The sequence below is a fragment of the Neovison vison genome, chromosome 11 (genome assembly GCF_020171115.1).
Source record: "Neovison vison isolate M4711 chromosome 11, ASM_NN_V1, whole genome shotgun sequence".
Classification (NCBI taxonomy): Eukaryota; Metazoa; Chordata; class Mammalia; order Carnivora; family Mustelidae; genus Neogale; species Neogale vison.
In genome coordinates this window covers 67458929-67471972 of record NC_058101.1, presented here as the reverse complement: position 1 = coordinate 67471972, position 13044 = coordinate 67458929, and the positions used below count along the sequence as shown (strand labels likewise).

Below are 13044 nucleotides of genomic sequence, written 5' to 3'. Positions count from 1 at the left end.
GTGTCCTCTGGTATTTGGTCCTCACTCTCCTTAAAGCGCTGGGGGACTCGGCCAGTGACCACATCAGCTGAGATAGGCCATCTCCCTGGGGACCCTAGTGACAGTTTGCTTTTCTGCCCTGTCTCCCCTAGGGGCCCTCAGCTGGGGGCTGCTATCTAGAGCCATCCCAAGTTGTTGGGGGTGAAACAGAGGTGCCTCAGTGGTCCCCAGGGCACTAGCAGCCTGGCTCTGCCAACAGCAGGTGCCTGGGAAGACCAGCAGGGGGGTGGCAGGTGGGGAGGGAGCCTCTGTTGGGCCTGTCCACCCCTCTCCAAGGACAATTTGGAGGTTACCTGTTAGAACTGGTTCCTGGGGGCCCAGCCCCACCCCAGACAGCTTCTCCAACGTCTCCCAGAGAGGGTCTCTGGGCAAACCGGTCTCCTGGAGATAGTATGTTTCTGGAATGTTCAGTGCCCATACCAGATCTGGCTACTTACCAACTGTGCATTCTCTCTAGGTTTTGGGTTCTTCGTCTTTAAAATGGGGGTGTTGGCTCTGGTGACCAGAGGACTCTTTTTGCTCCAGCCTTTTGGGATTAGGTTACCCACCCCTCTGAGCAAGTCCTGCTGCCTAGACAGTCACTGAACCCCACCTGGGCTGAGAGATGCTCAGAGCTTCCCCCACTCCCAAGGGTCATCCCTACCTTTGCACAGTTGTAGGCCTTGGGGCCACATTGGGTGCCTGGGAGCCTCCAGGGGCTGTGGGTGAGGGCTCCCCAAGGCCAGCCTGGGCCCTGCAAGTAGCAGAGGCCTGCAGGGATGCAATCCTAGAAGTGGGCCGAGATTACCCAGCTGGGGTTCCTTCTTCCCTCTAACACACTCCCTCACTGTGAGAGGCCCCAGGCTCCCCAGGGATGGCTATCTGTGGCTAAGGGGTCTGTGGCTGCCTTTGCCACCTGCTGAGGCTATGGAGCATGTGACCTGGAGTGGTTTGCTTTTAGGGTCCTGCCTTGGGAAGATGGCCTACTATGGAAAATGCATTGAAACTGTCATTGAGCAATTGAACAAATTTCAGCCTGAGAAGGACAGTCCTGAGCAGTTCTTGGAGGCAACGTCCACAGCCCTACAGGTAGGGCCAGAGGGCAGCGCGGGGCTTGCTGCGAGGCGTGCCCATGACACCTGCCATGTAGCTAGTTACCTTCTAGCAAAACAACATCAAATTCCTTCCTCACAGCTGCTTCCCTTCTGACCTGGGGAGAGGCCTTGGGCACAGCTCCTGGGTGTGCTTGGTGTCACTGTAGGTCACGACAATGACCCTTCAGGGGCAGGTCACCATGTGTGACCTCAAGAGGCACTCTTGTTGATCAGAATGTCACCCCAGTGTTGTGAAAAGAAATAAGGCCTCCGCAACCCAGGACATGCCTGTGCGGTACCATCCCAAACCAAAAATAGGGAGAGTCACCTTAAATGGGCCACCACTCTGGAGAGTGGCGTCCTTCCTGGGGCAGCTTTGCACGGACAGTGAGTGGGCTAACTGGCCTCCCACAGAGCAGTGAAGCCCGAAGGAGCCCCCCCACACTCCGCCGCTCCTTCCTCTTTGATCCACACCTGGAAGAAACAAGGGACCTTCCCCTTGGCAACTCAGCCCTGTCCCTGTGCCCCAGGATGGTCCCTGTCCTTTTCTGCCCCAACTGCAGCCCACCCCCATTTCCAGCGTGTACAGAAACCACTCAGCGGGATCCCAGGATGGGAGTGGTGTGGCTCTAGCCCCTCCCACCCCCTCAGCAGCCCTCGGAGGCCTCGCTGGGATGGAGGTCTCTGGCCTTGTGTCCACCGGCCATGTGTCGAGGGCGGAGCCCAGGGAGCAGGAGTGTGCATTGCTGGGGGACCTGCCTTCAGGACTTTGGGAACATGGGTCCCATTGGAAAATCTGTGGGATAGCCCACCGCCTGCCACCCACCATCATCATCCAGCATCGAGAACAACTGCACCTGCAGCGGCTTGAAGGTAGTCTGGGCTGTGGTGTGAACGCCACAAACTTTTACTGCGAGTTTGCCTCTGATTGCTTTACCAGGGCCCTTGGGAGCTATTCAGTGCCCACCCCCTGGGGAACAGCTGTGACCAGGCCCCGCCTCCACCACCCCCCACCTGCTCAGCTGCAGCCTTTGCCAGGCCCCAGGCCAGAGACGGACTCCCTCTCCCTTGGGGTGTGGTAGGGGATTCTCCTCCTTTATGGGCTGCCTGTGGTATGGCAGCCTGAAAACGCAGAGACAGGATGGGGTAGGTAGGAACTGGCAGCTGAAGGGTCCTGAGCCCTGGGTGGTAGGCACACAAAAAGGCTGGAGGGGTTCCAGCAACCAGAGCCTCTCCCACAGGAGAAAGCTTGGGACTCTGCTGACCCAGGGCCTGCTCCCAGTGTCACTCAGGGGAAGACCGGGCAGGGCTCGGGGAACACTCCTCCCCCCAGGCCCCTGCATCATTCTTTCGAGCTCTTGCCCTCAGAGCCTAGGTTTGGTGGGGAGGTGGCCAGGCCATAATGCTCCAGCCCCAGGAGGGACTGGCCTCCCCAGCGCCTGCTTGCCGCCTGGCCCCTTGGGCTACTCCAGGGCACGGCTGAGCTTCTCTGTCTGCCACAGGTCTTTCCCAGCAGCCATGACTGCTGTTAGTCTTCTTGTCCTAAAAGGAAGACCTCCCTTGAGGATCTCACCTTCCACTTCTGAGAAGGCTCCCCTGCCTGTGCCCCTCCAAAATTTTCCCCCACTGCTCAGCACAAACAGTGGAGTTACTGTCTTTATTTCTAAATAACAACTGTTACAGAAAGTTGCGTTTGTTACAACAAATAGTGTGGGGCGTTTTTCCCCACAACCAACAGATTATTATGGGCAAGCCCCGCATGATTCCGCCCACCCTGCTCTGTGTGCGTTTCTGTGGGGAGGGAGATCAGCACAGCGACCGCGCCCCGGAGAGCCGCCCGGGATCTCTGCGATGGGCACCGGTGCTCACACCGGGCAGAGAGGCAGCTGGGCCCCCAGATCCTTTCAAATGTCCACCTCGAGTCCAGGCAGCTGGGACAACACACTCTTGTCTCCAGTTGTCAGAAAATTGGTATGATCTGCTGCTTTTGTTGGACAAATGCTCAAGACTGCCACCTGACAGAGAATGACCTGGCATGTAAACGGGCCAGCAGTCCAGAGAAGGGCAGGTTTCGTGGTTCAAAAAAGATAAGTTGCAGTCCTAACCACTGGTTACCTGTGAATGTGACCTCACTGAGAAACACCGTCTTTACAGATATCATTAAGAATCTCGAGATAAGGACGCCTGGGTGGCTCAGTGGGTTAAGCCACTGCCTTCAGCTCAGGTCATGATCCCAGGGTCCATCAAGTCCCACATCAGGCTCTCTGCTCAGCAGGGAGCCTGCTTCCCTCTCTCTCTCTCTGCCTGCCTCTCTGTCTACTTGTAATCTCTGTCTGTCCAATAAACAAATAAAATCTTTAAAAAAAAAAAAAAAGAATCTCGAGATAAGATCATCCTTGATTCAGGATGAGCCCCAAATCCAGTGACTAGCATCATTGTAAGAAGAGGGAAATCAGGGCACAGATGCAGAGACACAAGGAAGAAGTCCATGTAACCTCAGAGGCAGAGTTTAGTGATACATCTATGAGCTATGGATACTGGGACGGTTGAAACCACCCAAAGCAGGAGAGAAACATGGCATGGACTCTCCCTCTGGTCCCCAAGAAGGGGCCGACCTCCCAACATCTCACTTTTGGAATTCTGTCATTCCTATTGTTTTCAGCTGCAAAGTGGGTGGCAATTTGTTAAGCAGCCCCAGGACATTTGCACAGACAGGGAGCCTGCTGAGGGATGCCAAGGACAGAGGGGCCAGGTTGGCACACACCAGGTGGCTGCCAGAATGCTGGGGACCAGGTGGGGAGGAGCGCACCTGAGGTGGTCAGATGGAGCCTGGCTGGAAAAGTGGGGAAAGGTCCAGGGACTTGTGGGCTGGGGAAAGGGTGCGCTGACTTCCTCTCTGCAGATCGATCTATAGATCACACAGGGATCCGTCACCGCTTCAGACATGTGGTGCTGAGACATGGGGCTGAGCCTCTCCAGGCACCAGTCTCCAGAGTGGCCTGAGAGCGATATGGAGGAACCGGCTGGAGCTGGAGAAGGGAGGCAGGGACAGGTGGGGATGAGGGTGATGGTGCCAGCAACCAGGCATGCTGCCAACAGGCGTCCTGCGCTGGCCAGAAAGCCTGGTTCTCCTGGGCTCCCTAGACAGGCCCTCAGGGTGGGACGGGAATGAGGAGGAGCTCCTCCCTCCACCCTCTGCCCCACCCCATGCTCCCAGCTCTGACCCCCCCACAGTTAATGTCACTTGGGAACAGGCATCATTAGAGCACCATGATGGTGGGTGGACTTGAGAGTTTCCCGAAGGGGGATGATGCTGGGGGTCAGTACTCTCTAGGTCCTGCCTTGGGCTATTCCGTCCCCTCCTGCGCACTCCCAGAACCCCACATGGCCAGCCAGCATGACGGCTGGGCCACCAGGCTGGACAGGTGGGGGCGTCCTGGGCAGAGCAGACAGCGTGGGGTCTCCACAGAGCCCATGAGGTCTCAGCAGCCTCCAACAAGAGTCTGCCTTTGAGAGTGAGCACCTGAGGGCTTGGAGATTGTGGAGAATGGGGATCTGCCAGGCAGAGGGGTCTGCATGAGCCAGGGATAGTGGAATCCTGACCTGTGGCAGGTGCTATATGGGCGCAGTGGCCCAGTGGGGCCTGAGTGCATAGAAGCTTGGACCCCGGGGCCATTGTGGCAGCTGTAGGCAAGGACAGGCAGGCAGGTGAGTCCTAAGCAAGAGAAGGGAATGGTCAGCACAGGGCTGGCAATAGAGGCACTGGACAGTTGTTCAGTCCAACAGTTCAGGGGTAAGGCAGGGCAGGGAGAGGCCCAGCTGAGCACCCAGCCCAGGCCCCCCAGCCAGGGAGAGAGGTGCTGGGGAGGGTAACTAGGGGAAGGGGAGGGGGCTCGTGCAGGAAGGTAGGGGGGAAAGCAGGGGCCAGGGGCCTGAAATCACCAGCCATGGCCTTGACCGGGAGGCAGCAGGTGCCAGAGGCCACATCCCAGAATGCCGTTCTCATTCTTCTGGTCAGTAGCTTCACAGGAGGCCTGGGCTCAGGAAATCATTTTTGTTTGAGTTTCAGTGCCTTGTTTATTGACATCAAATAACCAAAATCCAAAAGATCCAAAATTGTGTCCATTGGTGAGGGAGGATTCTCCCTCCCCCACCGGCCCTTCTGGGAGACAAGCAGAGACCAGTATCCTGTAGTTCCTTCCAGAGACCGTGAAGGACTCTGTCGCAGAGACACTACAGGTGTCAAAAATTACATCTACATGGTATCTTTTACATATAAAAACAATATCACTTTTGTATAAAATTTTCGGACAGTTTTAGCCATTGGTAGCCCCTGGTCGCACAGTCCTGCACTTGGCCGTTGGCCCTGAAGCTTCCCTGGGAGCTTGTTCCGTGTCTGTGGATGCAAGAACATCCTCCTACTGGCTGTGACCATCACGCAGCCATCTCTGCCTGATGGGCTTGGAGGTCCTTTCTGGTATTTCAGGGTGAGAAGCACCATGGGGCTGATGGGTGTGCCTGGGCCTCTGCAGCTGGGGTCATGTCCCAGAAGAGGCAGCTTCTCCATGAGAGAGAGTGGGCCCTGGTGAGCTCTCTAGACACAGCCAGCTGACTGTGTCCTCGGCAGTCAGGGAGTGTCTGTTCCCCTCCAGCCTGGCTTACACACTGCGCTGGCAGCTGGTTTCATCATTGTCAAATAGGTGCGGGGGGCGCCTGGGTGGCTCAGTGGGTTGAAGCCTCTGCCTTCGGCTCGGGTCATGATCTCAGGGTCCTGGGATCGAGCCCCACATCGGGCTCTCTGCTCAGCGGGGAGCCTGCTTCCTCCTCTCTCTCTGCCTGCCTCTGTCTACTTGCAATCTCTGTCTGTCAAATAAATAAATCTTTAAAAAAAAAAATAGGTGCGAAAGAGCGCTCGGGGTAGTTCTAATCAACATTTCTCTTATTTTAGTTTTGAAACAGTATGTGTTTCTGCGTCTGAACTATCTACTTGAACATGTATCTTTTGGGAAACAGTGTTTGACTATGAGACAATCCCAGAAAGCAATGACTTGAAGAAATTAGAGGTATTTTTGCTCACATAGGAAGCAGTCTGCAGACAGGCGGTCTAGGGTGGGCTCAGCAGCCCTGGTACCATTAGGAATGCATTCTCCTTCCTCTCTGCTTGGCGCTCCTTAGAATGTACCTCTATCTTGCAGTCACAAAACAGCTGCCCTGCCTCCAGCATTGCATCCATATTCCAGGTAAAAAGAGGAGAGAGGCAAACAGCACAAGGCAGGTGCCAGGTGAATCTGCCTAACTTTCTAAGAGCCTTCTTGGAGGCTACACCAGGCAATCTGCCATTAAATCTCATTAATTAAAGCCCTTTTTTACATGGCTCCATCAGCAGGGGGCTGGAAAAAATTCGGGCTGAGCACACCATCCACAATGAGATAGCATTCTTCTATTGGACAGCAGAAGGGGAGGAGGGGTTGTGCCAACATCTGGCAGCCCCAACGTTCTCTCTCTGCTCTTCTCCCTAGCTTCATTCTTGGCATCACTGATGACCAGGGCTCCTAGGTATTTTGCCACACGCTGAAATCCGCACCCAGGCCCCTTTCTTGCCCTGGACCCTGGTCTTGCCCTGCCCTATCTCTGTGGTACCAGCAGGCAAGCCGGTCTGGGAACTCCTGCAGGAGGCAGCTGGTGATGGTGGAACATGGGCAGGCTTGCAGGCCTCTGGGTCCTCTGCCCCACAGGCCTGGTCCTCTCCCAGGACTTTCCATGAAACTCTTATCCAAGGGCTGGCTAACCTCCCTGGGGGCCAGCCGGGAGCCATGGACTTGGGAGTCCTGAACTGGACCGAGGCCTAAAATGGTATCACAACACTGTGTCTCCTGGATGACCACCATCCTCTAGGTTCTGTGACCAAGGCTAGCTTGGGGTTAAGAGTAAGCTCTGGTACAGGGGCCCTGTCTGCAACTCAGCCTGGCCCTACCTCCTTTCAGGAAAAGCCTGGTCAGCCCAGCCAACCCAGCCCCAGCAACCCTCTGCCAGCCTGGCCAGAAGGAGCCTCAGCGGCCTCTGACCCATGTCACCCCACCAGGCCTCGGTCTCCCCTCTGTGACCAGCTGAGTTCCCTGGAGGCAAGGACCTGGCCCTGGACCCAGCCTAACCCATGGGCCAGGGTGTCATTTACTGCTTGGCTCTGCATCTTCCAGGACCCCTGGGCCCTGTGCAGCCCTGCCTGACCTCCTTGCCTGGAGCATGATGTCATGAGGGCTTCCAGCCACAGGCTCAAGGCTCTGACCTTATTAAAAATACAGACTCCTGCTTCCTAAACGCAGATGCAATGAATGAGAAGCAGAGTCACTGTTGTCTGAGCCTCAGAGGCAGGCACCCTGCAGAATCATCAGCTTCGCTCCAACCCCGCTGACTCACTGCTCTCCTGCCTGCCAGCGGGGCCGCCCCGAGCTTCCTCGGGCTTTCTCAGACAATGAACGCCCAGTGTGGGCACAGCCCAGGGGTCAGGGGACCATGCAGGGAAACTGACGCAGAAGCCTGGCTGGATGGAGACCCCACTCTGCACCTAGTCTGTGCTCAGCAGGGTCTCTGGGTCCCTACCATAGCCCATAGAGACAGGACGTTGTGTTCCTGCTCTTATGAGCATGGGGTGACATTCTTGTAGAGACGGGCGATCAACTGCCAGTATGCGCAGGGGCAAGGGAGCTGGCTGACGTCTGACTGTGGTGGGGTCCAGAACACCTCCCAGGTCAGGTAGTACCTGAGCACTCCTGCTGGGAATGAAGGAGCAAGTGCGCAAGGAGGAGCATTGCAGGCAGAGGGAACAGGTGCAGAAGCCCTGAGAGGACATCCTACATGCGGGAGAAGCAGAGTGAGGCCAGTATGGCTGGAGTGGGGCCAGGGTCGGGTACGGACTCAGAAGAAGCCTCACTGGCTACAATAAGGACTCCTCTGAAAGGTTCTAAAGAGGGACAGACATGATGTCACTTCCATTTTAAAAGAATTGCTTGGTGGCCAGGTTGGAAATAGAGGACAAGCAAGAGGAAAAGCCAGAAAGCAGCTTGGCTCCTTTAGCCGCCCCTGAGGCCCTGGGGTGGGAGCAGAAGGAGCTATCGGGGGTTTCTTCTGAACAGCTGAGAGTGTTTGGTTGGGAAGGCTGGGAAGGGGCAGGTTTGGGCAAAGCCCAGGAGACCAGCCTCCTGCATGGCCACAGACAGATAAGTGAGGGGAGGACAAGGAGCAGACAGAGCTTTCTGGAGTCCAGGGAGGGCTGGCTGGGTGAGGGGCCCCAGGGGCTGCATGCAGACAGTGAAGAAACTGGGCGGGAGGGATGGGCCCTGAGACAAGGAGCCTGCAACGGAGCCCGGAGCCCGTGAGCCAGGCTGCCGGCAGGAATTATGAGTGTGAGAACATTGCTGCCAGGGGCCCTTCCAGGCACTGAGAGGGGCCAGGGATGTAGTACGGTGGTGCTCAAGCTCAGAGCTCCAATCTGGAGGGGCCTGGGGCTACATCACCTCCAATGGGGCAGGAAGAGACACATTGTCTCCCTTGCCGTGCTGTCCCTCCTGTAAGGGCAGGACCAAACTTGGGCGCAGAGCCCCCTGAAGAACACCTTCCCTGGGCTTCCAGCCCCCATGGTACCAGTGGGAATGACACCGTCTGCCAAAACAACAACCAGATGTCCCACGCACACCCATGGGGGACACAGACTCTCCAACGTCCTGTGGCTTGTCCAGGAGTCCTCAGGCTGTCTCATTTCTGTTTTATTAGTATGAAAACAGGAAGAAACCATGAAGGAAAAGATAGATTTGACCCCCCCGCAAAAAAAGAGAAACCTCTGTGTGCTCTGTGTGCCAAAAAATACTTTATATAAAGTTAAAGGACAAATTAAAAACTCAGAAAAATAACTATCATAATAGTGCACACATTTTTTTGCCTCACTATATAAAGAGCTCATGGGACGCCTGGGTGGCTCAGTCGTTAAGCGTCTGCCTTCAGCTCAGGTCCTGGGATCGAGTCCTCCATCAGTTTCCCTGCTCAACAAAGAGCCTGCTTCTCCCTCTACCCCTCCCCCTGTTTGTCCCCCCCCAAAATAAAATCCTTTAAAAAATAAAATAGAGGGGCGCCTGGGTGGCTCAGTGGGTTAAAGCCTCTGCCTTCAGCTCAGGTCATGGTCTCAGGGTCCTGGGATAGAGGCCCGCATCAAGCTTTCTGCTCAGCGGGGAGCCTGCTTCCTCCTCTCTACCTACCTCTCTGCATGTCTGTCAAATAAATAAATAAAAATCTTTAAAAATAAAATAAAATAGAGAGCTCATAAAAATGATTAAGAAAAATATTGTCTCAATAAAAAGTTAGCCAAGAATATAAATTGGTAATTCACAGAAGTACAAATAAATGTCCGGTAAACAGAGGAAAATTTTACTGACAAGAAAAAAATTCAAACTAAAACAACGAGATACCCAAATATATTTAATAGATTGCCCCCCCAAAAAATTTTCTTGTTTTTTTTTTTTAATTTTATTTACTTATCAGATAGAGATCACAAGTAGGCAGAGAGGCAGGCAGAGAGAGAGAGAGAAGCAGGCTCTCTGCTGAGCAGAGAGCCCAATGCGGAGCTGGATTCCAGGACCCTAAGATCATGACCTGAACTGAAGGCAGAGGCTTTAACCTACTGAGCCACCCAGGTACCCTGCAGGTGGGTTTGTTTTGATGTGCTTTGCACCTGTCAGGGGCTGGTCTGAACTTTGACTTCACCCTGCAGGACCAGTCTTGGGGCCGCATTCTCAGTTCTGCGGGGCATCAGGGCATGGCAGCCTTGCCATCCCTGTCCCACCGGAGACAGCAACTCCCACCACTGACATGTAGGCTCCTACCCTTTCCCTTGCCCTGCACTTCTTTCATATACGGCCAGATACCTTTAGGCATCCCAAGCAGCGTAGTGCTCACAAAATCTTCACATTACAATTGACATGCAGGTTTTTTGTTTTTTGTTTTTAAAGAGTAGGTAGAGGCAGGCAGAGAGAGAGGGAGAAGCAGACTGCCTGCTGAGCAGAGAGCCCAATGTGGGGCTCGATCCCAGGACCCTGGGACCATGACCTGAACCAAAGGCAGAGGCTTTAACCCACTCAGTCACCCAGGCGCCCTACATGGCAGGTTTAATACAACATGTACGAACTAGTCTAAACTTCACAGCACAGGACGATACTGGATTTTTTTTTCTTCCAAAGTGGAAAAGCTTGGGACATACGTTCAAGGATGATACAGGATTATTTTTCTTTCTTCTAAAATGGAAAAGCTGAACATACGTTCCAGCACCGACGGAAAACATTTTGTCTTTCCATGTATATCGTGCGAGGCCGACATCCCGGCAGGCTCAGTTAGGGAATGGGAGAGATGGGTGACAGAGACCAGCCAGACACAGGCAGAAAGCACCAACGTTCCAAATTGAGAAGAACAAAGCAGATGATGGGGGGGGGGGGACACTTGAAAAGTTTTCTTTTCAAATGCCCTGAACTTTTATTGTGTGTGGGCATCTCCTGCATTTTGAATAGTTCCCTTCCATTCCCAGAAGTGTGATTGCTGGGCTGAAGGGCACGGTTGGGGGGTGGGTATAAGGTGCCCGAAACGTGTTCCCAGACTGCTTGCAGGAAAGGCTCCTCAGCACCTGCTCCCCTCCCCCATGCCAGGCCTCTGTGCGGCCATGCGGGCAGTCCTGGACGTCCTTTTTCATTCTTCTTATTTTCAAAAGCTCAATTCCTTTTTTGAATAAGCGCATGCAAACACAGGTTACCAAATGTTGCAGTCTCCCCAGCGTGACCCCCCACCAGGTACATTCCATCCCCTCTGCCCCCATTACTGGTGACTCCCTCCTGGTCTGCATACCCAAAGAGTTCCCCAGAGGCTGCCTTACCATTCTCTTATTTCTCTGGGGGTTACTTTTTTAACCTTTACAAGAGCTTCTTCATCTTTCTTACTGTGGTGAGACACATTTGAGGCAGACTTCACCGTCTTAACCATGTTAAACACAAGGTTCATTGGCATTAAGTATCTTCACCTTCCGCAGCCATCCCCACCTGTCCCCAACAGAAACCGTCCCCATGAAGCCCCAGCTGCCCATCCCCGCCCCCAGCCCCCAGCATCCTGCTTTTCTGTCTTGGGAGTCTGACTTCTCCAGGGACCTCCCATTCGTGAAATCACACATTTGTCCTTTCGGGCATTCGTTTTAATGCATCATTTCCATGTTTATTTCTGTCTTTGCCCCCATCCTGAGGTGGGCGGACCCGCTGGGTGGGAGGCCCTGCCGGCAGCTATGGGGACGGTACCCTGGCTGAGCTCTTCCTCTGCATGGAGGGGCTCCTGGCCCTGGCCCATGGCCCCCTCCTGCTATTTCTCTCCTAGACTCTGAGTCCCCAGAAGCAGGCATTCATTTTGGAGCTGCTGTCTGGGTGCCTCGAGTACCGGAAGCTGCTGGCCGTGGTGGTGGATGCCTTCTACGTGCGGGCCGGCTGGTTGTGCCCACGGGCCGACTACAGCCTCTTTCAGGGTAGGTGTCCCTGCGGGCCAGGCCTACAGCCCTTGTGATGAGGGCCCCAGACTTGCAGCAGCAGTGATGACCTGGGGGAAGTTGGAGTGCACAGACCCTCCTCAGGTTCCTGCTGTTTCCACGGCACTCCTGCTTTCTGGCGTCTCCCATGGGCCCTCAACTCACTGGGTCCTCGGGGATGCCCGTGAGTGCACAGGCCAGGGTCCACCTGACAGACACGGACACAGACTCCAGGCCTACTGAAGAGCACAGGGCTCCTGTCCCGGGGGACAGGGCATGGCGACTGAGGGGTGCTGGGGGGCTGAGCTTGGTGGCCAGAGGTCAGGTCTGGAGTTGGCTCCTAGGCCCCGCCCACACCCACGACACTCCGCTCCAGTCCACTGCGCATCGCTGGCCTACCTACCCGTTGGTGTAACCAACAGTCCCTCGGACGGCCCTCACCTGGCCTAGGGAGTTCAAGTTCCAGTTGGTTCGAGGCTACTTGGTCTCTCAGAATTAACAAACAAAAATCCAAAATGATTTTACTTCTATCCGGGGGCCTTCAGGCATTTCTGAGAACTCATCAGAGGAGTTAATGTGTGTGGAAGTGGGGCGGACACCACGGGACGCTCACCAGTGTGACACGACCTCATTTTTGCAATCCTGTCATCCTGTCATTTTCCCGGGCTGCCAGGTGGAGCGGCCACCCTGACAGTGGTGGGGCCTGGGGCCTGTGTGCACCTGTCAGGCCCTGGCCTCTGGCTGACTCCCCCAAGATTCAGTGCTAGGGGGGCGGGGGGAGGACCCCCCAGGGTCGGCCCCACGCTCACCAGCCCTGTCTCCTTAGTGATCTGCTACCTGGCCATGTTCCAGCTGCAGGAGCTTGGCTTTCAGCTCTTCTGTGACATCGTGAGGGCCCAGCCCGTGGACAAAATGCACAAGGTGCGGCCCCTCCACCCACCCTGTGTCTCCGCCTTGTTCTTTTAAGATTTTGTTTATTTGACTTGAGAGAGAGAGAGCACGCGCGCGCACAAGCAGGGGGACAAGCAGGCAGAGGGAGAAGCAGGCTCCCCGCTGAGCAGGGAGCCTGACGCGGTACTTGATCCTGGGACCCCGAGATCACAACCTGAGCCAAAGGCCAATGCCGACACACGACTCTTGTGCTTCCTGGCCCGCCCCCAGTAAGTGACCTGTCCTCAAGGCCCACTGCTCACAGTACAGTGAGCAGTGAGTGACCAGACAGAGACGTCCTATTTCCTTGTCCACACGAAGCTCTCCCTGGGGACTGCAGCATGTGGCCTCCCCTTCCAGCTGGTTTTGGGGAGCCTGGCTTGAGTAGTCTGGAGTGGTCCCCTGACTAGACAAGTCCCTCCAAGCTGGAGTGTGGCTTCAGCTTGGAGGACCCCCTGA

At 55.3% G+C, this 13044-nt stretch overlaps 1 protein-coding gene across 1 annotated transcript in view; it reads left to right on the top strand.

The window, feature by feature from the left end:
• Nucleotides 1-996: 996 nt before the first annotated feature.
• The window catches only part of CFAP99 (cilia and flagella associated protein 99), a 29051-nt gene continuing 17003 nt past the window's right edge, over nt 997-13044 (top strand). Inside the window, exons 1-3 of the mRNA XM_044267916.1 lie at nt 997-1107; nt 11511-11655; nt 12482-12576. Of these exons, the coding sequence (XP_044123851.1) occupies nt 997-1107; nt 11511-11655; nt 12482-12576 (351 nt within the window). The remainder of the gene's footprint in view (nt 1108-11510; nt 11656-12481; nt 12577-13044) is intronic.